The sequence below is a fragment of the Plectropomus leopardus genome, chromosome 13 (genome assembly GCF_008729295.1).
Source record: "Plectropomus leopardus isolate mb chromosome 13, YSFRI_Pleo_2.0, whole genome shotgun sequence".
Lineage (NCBI taxonomy): Eukaryota > Metazoa > Chordata > Actinopteri > Perciformes > Serranidae > Plectropomus > Plectropomus leopardus.
Window position 1 is genome coordinate 15,397,552 of NC_056475.1, and position 17,283 is coordinate 15,414,834.

Genomic DNA, 17,283 nt, shown 5'->3' on the forward strand with positions numbered 1-17,283 from the left:
CTGGCCACCCTTATAAAAAAGATTCCGGGGTCGCCACTGTGCAGCACCTGGTGGAAAGCAACAATCCTAACTCTTTCCAAGATAAAAAAAAAAAAAAAAACAAGAAACAAGCTGAGAGTGAGCCCTCTTCACTATTTTCCTTATCTTTGCTCTGGAGTAGTTCGCCGCACACCCGCCCCTCGAAGGGTCAGCTCTCCGGTCCAGCCATCTGATTGGCCGAGAGGGCCGTCAGTCAGAGGATTATCCGTGTCCGGGTAGGTTGATTACGCTCTGCAGCGCTGAGCCGAGCGGGGCTGTGCGGAAAGCAGTGCATTTAAAACCGCCCAGGGAAGACACCGCATTTACGAGGCTAGTTTTGTTTTCGGCTGCTTCCCTCCTTCCCTCGTCGTCCCGGGTTGACTTTGTCCGGACCACAATGACTCGGTCGAGAGGAGTGCAGCACCGCTTCACCTGAGCGAGTGTGTTTTCTTGTAACTCCATCAAACACTTACTCTGCTACTTTTTTATTTCATTTAATTGGATGCCGTGTCGGACTGCTGCCATTCAAGGAGGACTCGTGCTTGTGTCAGCTTGAGTGTTTGCCTTAAAATAAAGAAAAGCAAGGTTATGTAGGTAGGCACTACTGTCGGATACCTCTTCGCCCCGTTGTTTACATGTTGTAATTGGATTTTCCATCATTTCCAGCAGCAGAAGCAGCAGCAGCAGCAGTAGTAGCAGCAGCAGCAGCAGCACAGGGTTTCCTCCTTCTCCTCCCTCCTTCTCCTCCTCCTGTTCCTCCTGTTGGGAGCTTTTTGCCGGCTGGTGGAAAAGAAGATGGGACTACCTGCTCTGGAGTTCAGTGACTGCTACCTGGACAGCCCGCAGTTCAGGGACAGACTCAAGTCCCACGAGCTGGAGCTGGACAAGACCAACAAGTTCATCAAGGAGCTGATTAAAGACGGCAAAGCGCTGATCCAGGCTTTGAAAAGTAAGTGTGTGTGTGTGTGTGTGTGTGTGTGTGTGTGTGTGTGTGTGTTTATTGGCTGACATTCATGCATGCTGTCTATATTGACACAAAAATCAGTTTTGAGTCACTGAAGGCTTTGACAAAGTTGAGATTGCCTTCAGGTGAGTGCTTGTGAAAAAGAATGCTTGTCTCAGTAATATTGGCATCAGATGAAAAGTCCACACTCCCGCTGTGTGTGTGTGTGTGTTACTGATAAAGCACATTTCAGAAGTTAAGAGGCGAGGCAGGTGAACTTGTGTGAGCCCTGATGCTGTCAGCACATTTGTTCCCATCAGCTTAAAGCATTTAGAGGGAGTGTGTAGAGCATGTTTTACTCACACCGATACTGTGTTAAAAGCTGTGATTTTCTTTAATGTTGTTAAGAAATGTTACTACCACAACCTTCCTATAAAATAGATTTTAGACGTCTTCAATAGACTTGAAGAGGTGAGTTTGCTTGTTTAGACTTGAAGAGGTGAGTTTGCTTGTTTTCATAAGCCTGTTTGAATATAAAACCTGGACAGGTGAGTTTTGGCCAGAAACACTAAAAGGAAGCTTAGGTTCAAGCTTCTTGGTATTACAAGACTAGATGTGATTGTTTTGGTAGTTTTGGAGTTGGGTAAGGCTTTAGTGTTGTTTTGGAGCATACTGTATCCTATAGTAACATGTTTTACATAATGTATGAACCTTCTTGTGATCTTATCAACTTACAGAAAATGTTTTTTTTTTAGATTACACTATGTGAACCATAGCTTTAACCAAAATACTTCACATCACTTCACATCAATCATCCCCGAACCTCTGAGAATTTCAATGCAAGTATCAGAAATGATCAGCGGTGGGGGAAAAATCCATACAGCATAGTGGGGCTTAATTTTGTAATCCCACCCTTTCAGCATACATGAAAATTAAAATAGGTTCTGAGTGGACAGTGTGGTGACATGTTTCTTGATATTTGATATGAATCTTCTCAATATTCCCCATTAAGATGACACTAATTTGTTTGTTTGAGTGTTGTACAGTTGAATATGGATATATTTTGTTATTGTTATCAACATTAACGTTCAGTGTTGGATAAATGTTGATTCAGTTGTCTCCACCCTGCAAAACATAAGATTATTTAATGGAATATATTTTGGCACAACATTGAATTAGTTTTATTCATATACTCTGAAGTCTCTTCACTTTTGCATTTACAAACTGGCAGCTGTTTAAGCTCTGTGTGCTAAATTTGTGTATACTTTGCATAGTGCAGCACTGTACATGCAAACTCCTGATAGTGTATTGTGTTATAGTATATAGATTATTATTCACATTGCTCATATACAGATAGTAAAATCCTGGAAAGTCCAGCCTGTGGGTTAACCTGAACTTTCCACCCTCTGTGTTATGGGCTGTACCTTTAAAAACAAACTAGCTCAGTCCTCTGTCACGACAAAGCTCAGTCAGCTGACGTGCGGCTATAAAGACAATTCTGCTTTTGTCCCCTGGTGAGATCTAGAAATCAAACAGCATAGCCCGACTCACTGCGATGAGAGTGAGTCATTTGCTTGTTCTGTGCCATTGTAGCAGGGTGCTGCCGAACAAAGAGCAAGTCAGCAAATTGTCCTCGTTAATCTTTTTATACCTGTACTACACAGCGCTGTTGCCCTTTGCCAGCGCATGAGATGGATCGGTTGCTGTCTTTTCTGACAGCGCATTGAAGTTCTCTCTGCACTGTCAATTTTTTCTGCTGCATCTTTCAACACACCTTGACCTCCTCTGCTTTTCTTGAGGCATTCAGAGGATGTGTGATTGTCCAGGGAAGCCCCCGAAGTTTTGCTAGTCACTAATTGCTGCTGGAGGAGGAGGCCCAAAGTCTCCTGACAGCTTTCACATGTGTTTTTGTTGTAAGGACTACATGCATGTTACCACAGAAGGAGAAAGTGAAACATTTACAACATGCTGCTCAGAGCTTGTTGAGTGCTACTGTGGAGTTAGTGAAGCCTGCCGTGGCATCTCTGGGTTCTCTGTGTTTTCAGTAGTTTAACAACTTAATAGGGTTAGGTGATATGATGGTGAGACAATGTTAATTTGACTGTAACAGGTCAAAAATGTTCTTTGAAGTTAACAGACCATTGACATCTCCCCCCTGTATCGTGTTATATAGCATTCTTAAATAACAGATGCCATACGTAATTTTATTGTGAAAGGCACACATTGCCAGTTTATCAGGTTCAGTTGAAATAACGCCTCTTGACATTGTAACCTGCATGAGGATAGAATTTATTACAGGACTGTTATATTATTATGCATTTGTTTTAGGTTTACCTAATGAACTGCCAACTGAATGTACATTATATGCATATTACCCACCACAAGACCGTACAGCACATCTCTGTTATAGATTCATTTTGTGTGCGTGAGAAGCTGGCACCTGATGTTTTTTTTTTTGTTTTTTTTTTAAATAAGTAATGTTGCCAAGTGTAGAGAGTGTGGTTGTAGATTGCATAAACAACAGTTATTGTACTACATATAATGTATGTATCTGATGACACTAACAGGGAGTAATAAATGTTACTAAACATTGATCATAACATATTTGAATAGGAGAAAAATATAAAGTTAATCTTTTTGCATAAAAGAAAAAAAAGTGCACTCATACTGATGCATCTGTGATAAGCTAGTTTCTTCTTCTCTTCTTATTTGAGTTAGACATTTTGACATGTCATTGCTCATTAGTGTAATTCTTCATATAGAGGAGGGTTTCACATGAGATATCGTCACCGCTACTGCAGATTTACAGCAGCTCTATCCTGTTTGTGGGTGCCATCTGGTTTTGTAACAATTCAATATGTAGGCACATTCAAAGAAATGTCTGTACACTTATCACACACACACACACACACACGCTACTCTGTTTAAAGAAAACCACAAAGCTTCCCCTGAATAAGTACCTTTGAAACACACACAAAATAAGATGGCACATGCACACACACAGATACACACATGAACACAGAGACACATATATGTGTCAGTTTAATCGTGTGATAGCCAGATGTTGTTTAAGGGCAGATCTAGCTTGTTATTATGGAGCCTGTAGAAATGTTTGGTTCTCTGCTCCACCTCTAACATGACACGGCTCAATCAGCCAAACAAACCCTAATTGCCAGCTTGGCTCTCACTAGTGCTGCGAGGGGAAACGCGACACTGTGTTTAGACAGTTTATGTGTCACCAACACATGATGTTGCCATGTTTTCAGCTAAAAGTGTGCAGAGTAATTGAGCTATTTTTGTGTCTCATCTATCACTGAGTGGGACTCCAGATCCTTTCTTTACTATCATCATCCTCACTGTGCAATGTGGCAGAAATGTCTGGAAGCACTGTTCAAAATTACCAGCTGGATTGGTTGTGTTGCAGTTGTTCAAACACCCCCATAGATTTTCAGAGATGAAATTCATAAGCAAAACTCAGTGTAAGATTTCAAGTGGATTTTAGGCAAGTGTTGACAAATAGGTGTCAACTGAAAGATATTATCAGTATCACATGTTCTGCCTTATTTGTTAAACTAATGCTTTTTGTGCTAAAGCTTTGAAGCTTTGATTGTTGCCATGGTAATCAATGTCCAAATCATTATTATGTTCTCCTTTTTTTATTATTACAAAAATCCCAAGTAGCACATAGCATTATCCTAGTAGGCCGTAACAGAAAAGGGGAAAGTTGATAGAGGTTCTGCCAGGTACAAAGCTTGCTCAACTGTTACTGGAGCACAGAACGAAAAGGAGCAGGACTGAGGAAGGGTTATTTCAAATGCCTGTTACTACCTTGGAGTCCCGATACTCAGCTGTCATGGACTAGTTTTTCACAATGAGGTCATCGTCCGCTGCACTGACAGCACTGCTTCCTGGATTTAGGGATGTTTTAGTCTGAGAGTCATCCTACCATTAAGACACGTAATAATCACATTGTCATGCACAGTTGCGCACACTCACATACACAGTGAAAGCATGACGTATCAGTCTGTCACATAGATCATTTTTCTTAACCATGAAATAGAGCTTTTAGGGCCCGGAGTGCTGAAACATGAGAGACCACAGCTGGTTAGTTTGAGTCCTCTGTTAGCGTTGCCTGTGTGTGTGTATGTGTAGTTTTATATTTGTGCACGTATGCAGTGAATATAGTTCATTCCTTAACAAGTACATTTGTGGACTAGTGACCTCTGTGTGCACTGTGTGTGTCTTCTGATCTTCAAAGACCTAATGCGATGATGCGAAATGATGCAGGGTTGACATGTCAGGACAGTGATACAGAGACATACAAAGACAAGACAAGGAAAATGGACAACCCAAGAAAAGAGGGTGTGCTGTAGCATAAAACTTTTCAAAATATTTTGAAACACACCATCAAATTCAACTTTGCGCTAAAACAAGAACTTCATGTTGAATGAAAAATAGATGACAGTTTGGTTTGAAGTTGAGAAGATGTTGCAGAAGCAGTGAAAAGTTAAATGTATTTTTTAAGGAATATTACTGTATATACAGATTTATTTGAGCATAAAAACACAAATTAAGCTTGAAATTGTTTCAATTTATCAAAAGGGCTTGACAAGGAAGTCTGTCTTTGGGATAATTTGGACAAAAATGGGCAGGCTGAACCATAAAAAAATTCAAGGACTATTTCAGCCATGTCCAGATTTAGCCAATGAAACAATGCCTGTAGGCCTTGAGGGAAATAGTTGATCCCTAAACTTTCATAACTCTTTTACCCCAAAACTAAAATTACTCTTTAAGACCTACAATGACATAGGAAACTGGTTGTTCTGTTCCAAAAAGTACAGCATATCAAAGGCTTGAGCCTAAAAGCACACTCATTGTTCAGGCATGTATGCTCTGTAGTGTGCGGCCTGTTACTGGTTAAAAACAGTCCTACACCCATTAGCACTGTCTTGATAATGGCTTTGTTTTCAGGCATTTACTCTGGCTTCAAATTGAACCATTAACTGCCCTGAGCAACCTCTAAAACAGGCCGCGGGCTATGAGAGCTCGTGTGTAATGTCCCGCAGAAGGCGAAGTGGGAATTCCCAGTGACGGGCCGTGGATTTTTGCAATCCATATCGAGCTCTAAGTCTTCTCTCTTTACCTTCTGCCTTTGTTTTTCTGCAGCCACACACTGTGCTGTTGGTGAGTAATAAGAAGGGTAATAGCAGTCCTTCAGTGGCTCAACTGTCAACTGCACTGATGGATGAGGGTCACACACACACACAAATGCACACAGCACCATAACTAATTCTCAATTATGTCTGATGGAGGGAGTGAACTCTCTTTGAAAAAGGTCCAGAGCAAAGGAAGAGTGTGTGCCGAGGGGCAAAAGAAAGAGAAAAAGAGTGTGTGTGAGAGAAAGAGTAGGTGGGGGTGTTGTTGTCGTCTTTCACAATGGTGCTTTAAAAGCCAACATGGCCTTATTTTTTAGCCGACAGAGGAGCAGAGCAATCTAGGTTGTGGTGGGAAGAAGAGGAGGGGAAGGGATTGAGGATGGAGGAGGATAGAAGCAAGAAACAGGGAGAGAAAAGCGAGACGGGGTGTCACTGTCTGAAGACATTCCTATGCAGACGTCACACAGGAACAAAGAGGAGTGAAGGGTTTGTGTGCAGCACATTGCGGTTATTAATGTTCTGGATTTGCACAACATGCATGTTTTCCATTATAGCTTTACATTTCTGCTTGTGAGAAGATGTGTGTGCTCAGTGAACATGCACATGCATCTGTGTGTGAGTGTGTGTGTGTTGCCACTGCATTACAGCACAGTGGGGGTTGGGGGTCTTCCTCAGGCTGTGACGTAGTGTGGAGGAGAAGGAAATTAGGGCACGACTCAGCCCAGCTCTGGTGCTATTGTTGCCTCGCTTTTGTCAGGGCAGACTGTGAAACACGCACACATGCACGCAGGCACGCATACACACACACACACACACACACACACACACACACAGGTGCGCGCGCACAGACATGCATGCACACATACGCAGTCACTGACTTTTAACTCCTTATGCATGTGATACAAGCAGGGATCTACAATATCTGATTTTTGTCAGTTTGCTGATATTTTCTGTCTCATTTTAGTTAATTGCTAATGCCAAAATGACTACATGCATATGTGTTTTTTCACCTAATTGCAGACAACATTGAGTCTCTCTTGTGGTGGAATTGACATATTAAACCTACTCTTATAGTGATGGCCCACTGGTGGCAGATGCAGACATAAAATACAATGCTTTTCAAAATGTAAAAAATCAGTGGGAAAAACAATGAAACTATTATACAAGGTTACATGTAAAACATGCCATATTTATTCTTATGAAACAAGTTTTAAACAAAACTGTAAAATTCCTCCCACTTTAACAGGCTTGTATTATGCTCTCCCCAAGAAAATCCTGACAATAGCCAAAACCAATTAAATTTTCTTTTAAGCATCCTCTTGTTGGCCTGTGATATTGGCAGAAAAGTTCATTTCGGGTAGATGCTGATATTTCACTTTAAAGCTGTTAACTACTGATACTGATGATGTGCTGATATTGTCGTGCATCCCTTGATGCAAGGTCTTTTTTTGTTGCACACTAGCATGTCCCATTATACATGAGCATGGATCCTTAGATTTTCAGAGCCCCAGTGGCAATATGGGGAAACTCATCAACAGATTGCATTGATTAGGAACATCTTTATTTCTTGGTACTTCTATAATTATTATGCTCATTAAAGATCTATTGGGGTCATAAATCAGGTCATGAAGTGTATTTAAAAAGCACTTCTTAGCAAACAGATTTGTTGCAGAAATGGCAGAGACAGAGCTCGTAACAATCACCACAGAAATAGATCTCCAGCCAGTGCGCTGCTTCATCTCATCAGTTGAATCTTTGATGTGGTGTATTGGCCCTGGACTCCAGCTGGACTGAAGTTGGTAAATATTTTAGCTTGGGGGCTTATTTAGTTACACTGCCTGACAAAGACACACTGACTCAGCCCCTAGATGCTCTGTGGTATTACCTACTTGTGTGTGTTTTTTTTTTTTCTCATGACAGTGAGACTTATTTTGCTGGTATGCCTCCTTGGCTATAGGCCCCAAAGATGCATGCACATGCAGATGTAACACAATTATGTATTTCCTTTTGCTTCCTATTGCTGTTGCAGCCATTCGGAGGTGTTTATTTTCACATATGCCACCCCCTTGCCTGTGCTTTACTCAGGTCACATGCCTACAGGCAGTCTTCTGATAGTTTGAAAAGCAGGTTACATGTGCAGTATGTCTTTGGACAGAGCCAAGAGAGGAGTGTAGAGCTGGGGATGGATTTAGGAAGGTGACATTTCAGAGATTTACAGGGTTACATAGAAAGTGTATCAGGGGAACTGAAAGAAGAACTGCAAAAGAAACAGGTTTGTTTAGGCATCTTTATAAATTCACTAGGGCAATCAGTTAATTATAATTCAAACTGTGAACATGAAACTGTAAAGAAGGAAGTGGGATTCACACATACACACTGGTATGTTTAAATCTGAATCACTCGTGCTTCAGCACAACCCCCAAATCACCTTCAGTGACGGAAAATGCTCCTCTGACACATTACAGTAAGTTAATTACAGAACTGCAAGCAGCGTCTATAGTGGACCTTTGAATATGCATACACATGACTCATCATGCTGTATACCTGCTCAGCTGCAAAGTTAAAGTTCTGTTTAAAGAGATCTCTAAAACAATTTTCATTTCTCTATCAATCAATCTCTATCAATGTTGATATAGAAAATCCGGGGTTTCTTGTATAATGACATTTTTCAGAGCAGAATTACTTTGATCAGAAAACACCTACATCATTGAAGCACCAGGAGTGAAGCAGAGAGAGAGAAGGGAAAGTGAACTCTAAGGAATGCTCTATAATTTTTTGTACTCCGCCACCTGATCGCTGCTGTTAGGTCATAAAAGAGACAGCTGTGCTTTTCACAGCTGCTTAAAAAACCTGCTTTTACTGCAGGTAGTTATAGACACAAATTGTTTAATTGGAGCTGGTTTTAGAGCAGATGGAAGGCTGTGAGTCATCGTATCTGACACCCTACTCTCGTCCTCCTGCACAAAAGAGGAACAGCAGCCCGGTGGACCTTTATTGTCAAGTTTGCATTTCACTTGGAAATTTATGACAAACAGAAGGGCCGTTATCTTGTTCATGGAATAGGATTTTATGTCTGATCGGCACCTAATGCAGCAGATAAAAAAGATCCTTTCTGTTTGAGTACAGGTCTGAACTCATTTTAATTTTTTTGAAAAAGAGCTTCAGGAAATGTTTTTAGGTGCTTTTCAATTTGACTGCCAGAAGTCCCCCTATGAGTCAAAGGTTACATACACACTATATAAGATAAGATAAGATGAGATGAGATAAGATAAGATAAACCTTTACTAACCCCTGGAGGGATATTCAGGACTTTGAGTATGTTTTACTGAGTAATTTTGTTGGTTTGAGTGTGTGTTGTGTCGTAGATCTGATCTTTCAAAGGCACTTTTTTTCTTATTGGTTTAGTGGCGATAAGCCTTGTTTTAACTCTCCCACCTGACAGGATGCTACGCTGGATGTTGTTACTGTCCATAAAGTGTCACATGACGCTTTATGGACAATATGCTTCAATATAATAAAAGTACCTATGTTGTTGAAACAGGAAGCTGCAAATTCAGGTTAATTACTGAATACCTTGGGAGTGAAAAGCAGTTTTTTCTGTCCTATAGGAAAACAGAAATGTCAGGGGAAGACTGGAAGATTTATCTGAACCTCTTAAAAGTCAATCTTTAGCTTGTGGTTATTATTAACTCCGTAGCCTGCAGTGTTGAGCTGTCAGTCCCAAATTCAAGAAGAGTGTGATAATGAACTTGAAACTCTGAAACTCTCAGCCTGTGGAAGATTGAGGTGAAGGTGTGGCTCTGACTTTCTTCCCTTAAACCAGACACCTTAGGCCACTGTCGAACTTGCCGCCCAGATATTTTACCAGGAACAGTTACAGAAGTCCTGACAGGTGTGGCTTAAATCAGGCAGATAATGTGCAAAAACACCCACACACACACACACACACGCTGCCACATGTTGTTGATAAAATAACTATTTTCTTCCCACATCAAAGCTCTGAAAGTGAGTCAGAGCAAAGGGAGAAGAGCCAGTGTAGCAAGTCAGAGGCCGGCATGGTGTTTGTATTCAGCCTGTTTTCAGGGATTTGTGAGTCTGGAGGTGAAAGCAGGTTGTTTTTGTCCAGGGGGGACGAAACTGTCTTTGATACACAAAAGAACAATATTTCTTTGTTGGGTCTAAGATGTGACTCAGGTTTTTATGTTAAGCTCCAGGGATTTTGAGTTTTGAAAGCTCATTCTCTTGTGGGCACGGATGAGTAAACAAGTTTTGGTTTCCAGTGGCTGCTTGACATTATGCTGATTACATTTATTCAAGTACTATAATTAAGTACTGCAGTTAGTACCAGTTTTAGGTTCCTCTACTTAACCTTCATGACATTTTATACTTCTGTCCCACTATAATTCAGAAAGACATATTGCACTTTTAACTTTTTAGTTAGTTTACACAAACCAAATATAAAATGGTTACAAAATGTATTGTTAGAACTAAGACTTTAACATTAGGTCCACCTTTAGCAACTACTAAATATTGATGCATAAGTAAAAATAAATGCATAAGTAAAAATAATATGATATATAATAGTATAATATAGTGAGTGTGTTTACTTTTGATGCTTAAAGGATTTATTGGCATCAAGCGGTGAGGTTGCCGACTTCTAAAATTCCTGTATGCACTTTATTCTTATCTGGTTCCTTGGCTCTGGGTGCACTTGCCTGTTTGTATATTGTGAAAGCTGCTACGTGTATTTTTGTGTGTGTATTTGTTTTGTAGTTTTAACATGCTGCTCCATTCTGGGCTACTGTAGATCAATATGTTGGACTCCATAGACAAGTACCCACTCCGTATGTTGATAAATGGCTGATTCTAAGTTAACAAAAACACAATGATTCTCATTTTTAGCTGATTGTGAGCAATGAAAACATAGCTATGAATATCAATTTTTGCCAATACTGGAACTTTGAAAGCCATTTTGCTAGGAAATTTATAGTTTTAATAAACTAAATTTTTCCACATATGACTAACAATACTGTCTGAATTGCTGTTACTAAGTCTTGATTGCAACTGCATACCTTTGTAGCAAAGTGAGTCAAGTTCAGGCATGTTCTTCTGTGCGTGTAATGGGACATTGAGGGAAATGTAGGAACTGATGCAAAATAATACAAATCAGCTTGAGGGCCATACTAAAAATATGAGCCACAAAACACCAACATGGATAACTTCTACCATATTTATAAAATAAACATAAGAAACATGGATTCAAACTGATGGGTCAAAGCTCATGTGCTAAATTTGATCTCATTGAGCTGTATCTCCTGGTGTTTTTTGGTTTGAATTCTTTTCCATGAACCATGACTTTCATGCTCTCTTTTCTGCGTCCAGCATGACAGGTTTTATGCCTATCAAGGAAGACTGTTACAAAAAGACTACCATCTTGTACGATATACTGATTCATCCTTGGAAACCTGAGAAAATTGGCTTGATGTCTTTCAAAAATATGGGAAGAAGTTACAAATTATGAGTTACAAGAAAATCACTGGAAATTTGAAAAAAAAAAGAAAATAAAAGAAAAAAGGCTAAAAAAAAAGTTAAAATAAATCTTCGTAAATGTACTGATAAAATAGTTGATGAAAATGATAATAACGACAACTAAATAATGATAATATAAGAATATTAATACTAATAAAACTACTACTACTCCTACTACTACCAATATTATTATTAATAATAATAATAATGTTTTTGCCCATTTTTCCCTTTGTATTTTTATTAACGTCAAATAATTTCTCTATCTCTCTTTTTAAAAAAATCTGATCATTTTTTTTTCTAATTTATTGCAGTTTGTGGGACACCTCTTGCCAAGTTTCTCATTGCCTTTTTTATCCATGTTTTCAAATGAAGTCAAATAAATTTGCTCAGGTTTCAAAGGTTTACATGTACGTGAAAGGTGTCTACATGACAAGAAAACAGATCTATTTCCAGGTTTCATGAGGTTAATTGTTGTGTTTCAGACAAGCAAATAACAAGATGTGCCTTTCCAGGGAAAGGTGAACCAACAGCCTTCCTTTCCATCGTTATCAAGGACGAGCAAGAGTCTGTTTTATTTGAAAAAACATCCGTGTGAAAAATTCTCTAAAAAAATTGTAACCTTGGACAGGGTTTTTGAAACCTGTATAACCTGTATAACTATACTTCTCAGAAAGCTTGATATTCAGTTTTAGGCTATTTAACAGACCAGATTTCCTTCACCAGCCCTCCATAAGTGTTTTTGATAAAGGTAATAAAGCATGGTGTTAAAGCGTTTAATCATTGACATGTCAAACGTAATGTCAACATCCTTCTCTTCACCTTAAAGAGATTCTTTATTGCATCTTTATCGCAGCTTAATCTCCTGGCAGGATTCTTTAAACAAGTCATGAATGAAAGGCGAGTAAGTCTTAAGAGGTCTTATTGTGCTCGGCCAGACTGGCATTGAAGGAGAGTTCACCTTCCAAAACAATGTTTCTACTTTCCCTTCTCCTCCTCTTCCTCTTCCTCTTGCTTTCCTCCATCCTCATACGCACACATTTACACATAACCTCCTCCTCCTTCACCTTCTTTTGTCTCATCCTCCTGTCGCTCCTCATTTCCTTTTGTCAATCTGACATGGAAATGCCTGCTGCTTCTCTCCTCAAGTCTCTCTCATCCTGTTTCCCTCCCTAACGCAACTCTGTTTCGTGTTATTAAAATAGGATAAGCGCTTGCAGAGAAACCTGGCTGTTGTTGGAAATGTTGTGGCGGAGGGGTGAAGTAAATGAAGTGCAGGAGCCTCTAACTTTTGCCATCACTACCATTGTTTCATTTTGTACCATGGCAGACATGACTGCTCGCAGGCCAGGCCTTGTGATGCGTTTTGCCAGAGGTTGTGTTATTTTTATAACAACGAGAAACGAGCAAACCCCCACTGTGGTGAAGTAATCATACCGGGCATTGGTCCGAAGCAAACACAGTAGGCTGGTGTAATGATGTGATTCAGAAAACTAGCAGCAGTCGGTAGATTGTTAGTTGTTTGTAGGATTTCTAATTCTGAGACACACATACTGAAAAGTGTATTTCGTTGTGTGATCACACTCAGCCAGACGCTTGCTTTTTATGTTACAGTAATATGCAGTATGTGCTAGAGATGAATGCAAAATGGTCTTAAAAAGGAACGGATGCACTGAATTATTGAACACAATGCAGTGACCTGAGCTAAAGCGTGCCATCTGAGTAACTATTGCTGTCCTGGTCTAGTGGAGAGTCAGCAGTTTTACACATGGAGGTAGAGATAGAAACTGCAGTAACAAAGGAGAGCAAGTAAATTAAGACTTGTAGTAAGAGACTCGTAGAAAAACCCATTTTATTGTGAGAGAGACAATATTATATACCTGTTCAGAGATAGTAGTCTTATCATACTGTGTATTCAAAATAAACCCAGGAAATAAAAGCAGGAGGTGGTGCAAATGCATGCAAAGTCAGTTGAAGTAGGCAAAGTTTCAAGTGTCAGGTTTCAGGTTTCAAGGCAGTGAAATGGATCCAACCTAAAGGGACAGTTCTGGTCTTTTTGAAGTGGGGTTTCATGAGGTACTTATCCATAGTCAGTATGTTACATACAGTAGATTTCGGTCGGCACGCCCTTAGTTTAAAGAAGCATGCAGGAGTACAACACAGCTTTTTCACACATATTCACAGCTTTACCTTGCCGTGATTTCCATTTGGGGAACTGAAGCCATTACAGTATATTGCTCTCTTTAAAGCCAGACTGCAGTAAGAAAAACAGTAATTTTACCTTGCTGAACACAGGAGCTGCTGATCTACAGCTGTCTCAATCAGTTTTTGTGTGACTTAGCTGCTTTAATGAGTAAGATCAGATTCACCAAAATCACACATCAGCACAAACTAATTAACTGATCAAGGCAGCGGTTCATTTCTTAATTCATCGAAGATACAGACTGTAAAATCAGTTGTCTCTGCAGTTTGGTCCAACATTACAAATGAAGGCAAAAGTTGCTCCATGTCTGCTGGATGTGCAAATAGGCAATAATTTGCTAACATGTGCACCATAGCAATAGTATAAGGCAATAATTATTTAGGGCAGTGTGTCAGCTAGTTGCCGACTGTTGCAATGAATGATTGACCAATAAACAGCAATGGAGCAATCTGGTTAGAGGTTATACTCTTTCCATCTCCAACGTGGAACACTTCAGTAGTGTTTGTTGGGAAAAGGAAGTGTGCTACTGCTTGACTTCCACCACCTAGATTTTCCCAGCTGGTTGAGGGATTTGAACTGGCAGCCTTCCAGTCACAACCTATTATATGTATGTAATGAACTACTTTCATACATTGTCTCACTGCCCCACTTTTCCCTTTACTGATATTAACTCCATGTTGATCTTCAGGTCTGCAGTATACTTTCATAGTAAGATAGAAACATGCAAATTTGTGCTCAATCTGTATCTGTGTGTGTGAACTCAAGGGTGGGCTGAGGGGAAGACTCGTCTCCACTGCCGCCCAGAGCCAACCCAAACAAACCACAGTCCACTGGCATGGAGAGCGAGGAAGTGTGTGTGTATTTAACAGTGTGCGTGTCTGCGTGCAGCTCCCATCCTGCTCCAAAAATAACCCCCTGCTAAGATTATTTAATCCCCAGGTTACCGCACCGCTCTCTCTTCCCGTTGTGCCTTGCTCTTTATCGCACCCTCACACATTTGATGTGCAAACTGTACACACACTTACATACTCACAGATATGCAGGGGTGGTGTGGGGGGTTGGTCGCCTGGTGTAAAGCCAGCCAAAACTCAGGCTTAGTGGGGGTAATCTGGTCGCTGGGTGCTGGTTTATCTGTTTTCACGGGTCTGGTGTGTCATTGTTGGGGATAAATTGGTTGGCTTGGTCTGATGTCTGGCTCTGGCTTAGGCCTACAGGATGAGGGAATCTCTATTATTATTCGTTTTGGATAATTTTTTGTCTTCCTAAGGATTCGGGAGCTATTTCATTCTGCCCTTCGGTTCTGATCACATCCTGCAGAGACGCTGGGGTCAGTGGTGCAAACCAAGATTAATGCTAGAGAGCTGGAGGGGGGGTTTGGGGTGGTGTAGGTGGCAGACGATTGAGTTTGGGGGGGTAGGGATTCATGTCCATCTCTGCGGGAAAATTGTAGCAAACAGAGCTTTTATGTGGTGGCTTGTGGTTGCTGCTGGTGGCAGAGGGTGGGGCTCTGCTCTGGAGGACCAACAGTGTTTTGTTACTCTACAAAGTGTTGCAGATGTTTTGATTGTAAGGTCAAACCAACTATTTCAGGACATGAATTGTTAAATACAGAAATGACACAGAAATTAAGGGATGGACAGTGTGCCTCATTTTCAGGTCACATTGAATTTTGTGAACATTTTCTTCCAAAAGCTTTCACAGTGAATATTTGTCCACCTCTGTGTGAGAGGATATTATCTTGTGAGATGAGGTGGTGAGTTGGTAAGGTGTGATGATACTTGGTCCAAGCGCCATTCAAGGCCGAACTTAATGTGGGTGATCTGTGGTGTGATTACTGCAGGGTCCAAGGTCATCTCTGCAAGCTGAAGCTGTGCTCAGTAAACAATTCAATCTGACTCTGCAGGCCATGGAACACAAGTGCAGTATTTAAGGAGTGTTCTTGTGTATAATAACCAGATAAAAGTAAAGGATTATTATGATACATATGGATGTTAATGTTCAAGAACCATCTTATTTTGTAATAGATTTATAACATGTTATCTAATCTGCTAACATATATATAGTCATATGTAATAGTGATCTAAGGCTGGGGTACTCAAAGTTTTGATGATTGAGTACCAATTTAGGGAGCCAGCACATGATTGAGGGATGCAAAAGAGAAATGCAGCTGTGAGTTGCTAACTGATATATTTAAATTTAGCTAACAGCACGCCAAAAGTTGTCATGCAACCAGTAACTTTTTACAAGTTGTCATTCCTAACCTGACAGACGCTTGCAGTTTGATATTGTGGAGAATGGCTTTCATTGTAAGCTTTTGAAAGTAGAAGTATTCATTTGGACAACAGGTGATTAAAATATGCATACATTCATGTCATGTCAGGGGGCCACTAAAAATGTTATTGAAAGCTGCTGTTGGCTGCAGGCTGCACTTTGAACAAATATGATCTAAGGATACAGTGTGGCATATGATATACTGATTGAATGTGATTTTATTTGTGATTTTGAAGGGCACACATAAAACTGAGTGGACTTGACTCATCATATTCCTTGTATGAAAAGTGTCGTTTGAACAGTACCCTTTAATCTTAAACTGACTTGCTTTAAAGTCACATTTGTTCATTTATTGTCGGTTTTACAGCAACTTAATGCAGGTTTTAGTTAAAGACAGCAAAATTTCAGAGCTACTGGTTCATTATGCATCAAGGCAAAGTGACTGAATGTCTGGATTATTTTTTCCTCCAAGGAGATCAGACATTACTCTTCATCTTAAACTGCTTCTATTCAGTGTCTCCTAGCCGGAGCTTTGTCCAACTGAAAAGTATCATTCCCTCAAAGGGAAAACAGCTCCTGGTTGATGGATGATTGAAACTTGCCTTGTATTTCTGAATTGTTATCTACAGTCAGGTATGTCTAGCTCAGCGATTTCTCAGCTTTGAACAGGCTGTTTCTGACTTTCAAGTTGAAATGGAGTTCAAAGAAGATTCACTAGTGTGGAAATATAGCTGCGTTTATTCTGTCTGCTGAGCTGGTTCAGTCTGTCCCAGGTTTTTGTTTGCCTGAGTGATATTAGCTTATCAAGCTGAACAAGTGGTGTCTCTCTCAGTCTCATTTACATATGGTGCCGTAATTATTGTCCTTTTTGCTGCCTGTTGACATACAGACGTTGACGACAAATGTACCCCTTTATCTTGGTAACATTTGTCATTATTGTCATTTGGATGCATTGGATGGCACTAGGTTTCCTTTGTATAAGCACTAAGAAATTAGAGTATATTCCGCTCTTCTTACATCTTATCACTTAGATGTTGTGGCATCACCATCTCCTATGCTGATACAGAAAACCACATTGACTCATTGTCTGTTTTTCCTTGTCATGACAGATGACCTTTCTCGTCCAGAAAGACATAACATTGAAATCATGTCAGGAGTTTGCACAA

At 40.1% G+C, this 17,283-nt stretch overlaps 1 protein-coding gene across 3 annotated transcripts in view; it reads left to right on the plus strand.

Moving 5' to 3' along the window:
- Window positions 1-240: 240 nt before the first annotated feature.
- Window positions 241-17,283, plus strand: part of LOC121952187 (rho GTPase-activating protein 26-like) — a 99,047-nt gene continuing 82,004 nt past the window's right edge. The window contains exons 1-2 of one of the 3 annotated variants that reach the window (XM_042498712.1): window positions 252-612; window positions 688-967. In XM_042498712.1, coding sequence (XP_042354646.1) covers window positions 814-967 — 154 coding nt within the window. In that variant the 5' untranslated portion in view covers window positions 252-612; window positions 688-813. Of the gene's footprint in view, window positions 968-17,283 lie in introns of all 3 variants that reach the window. The other 2 variants (XM_042498713.1, XM_042498714.1) reach the window with 2 other exon arrangements.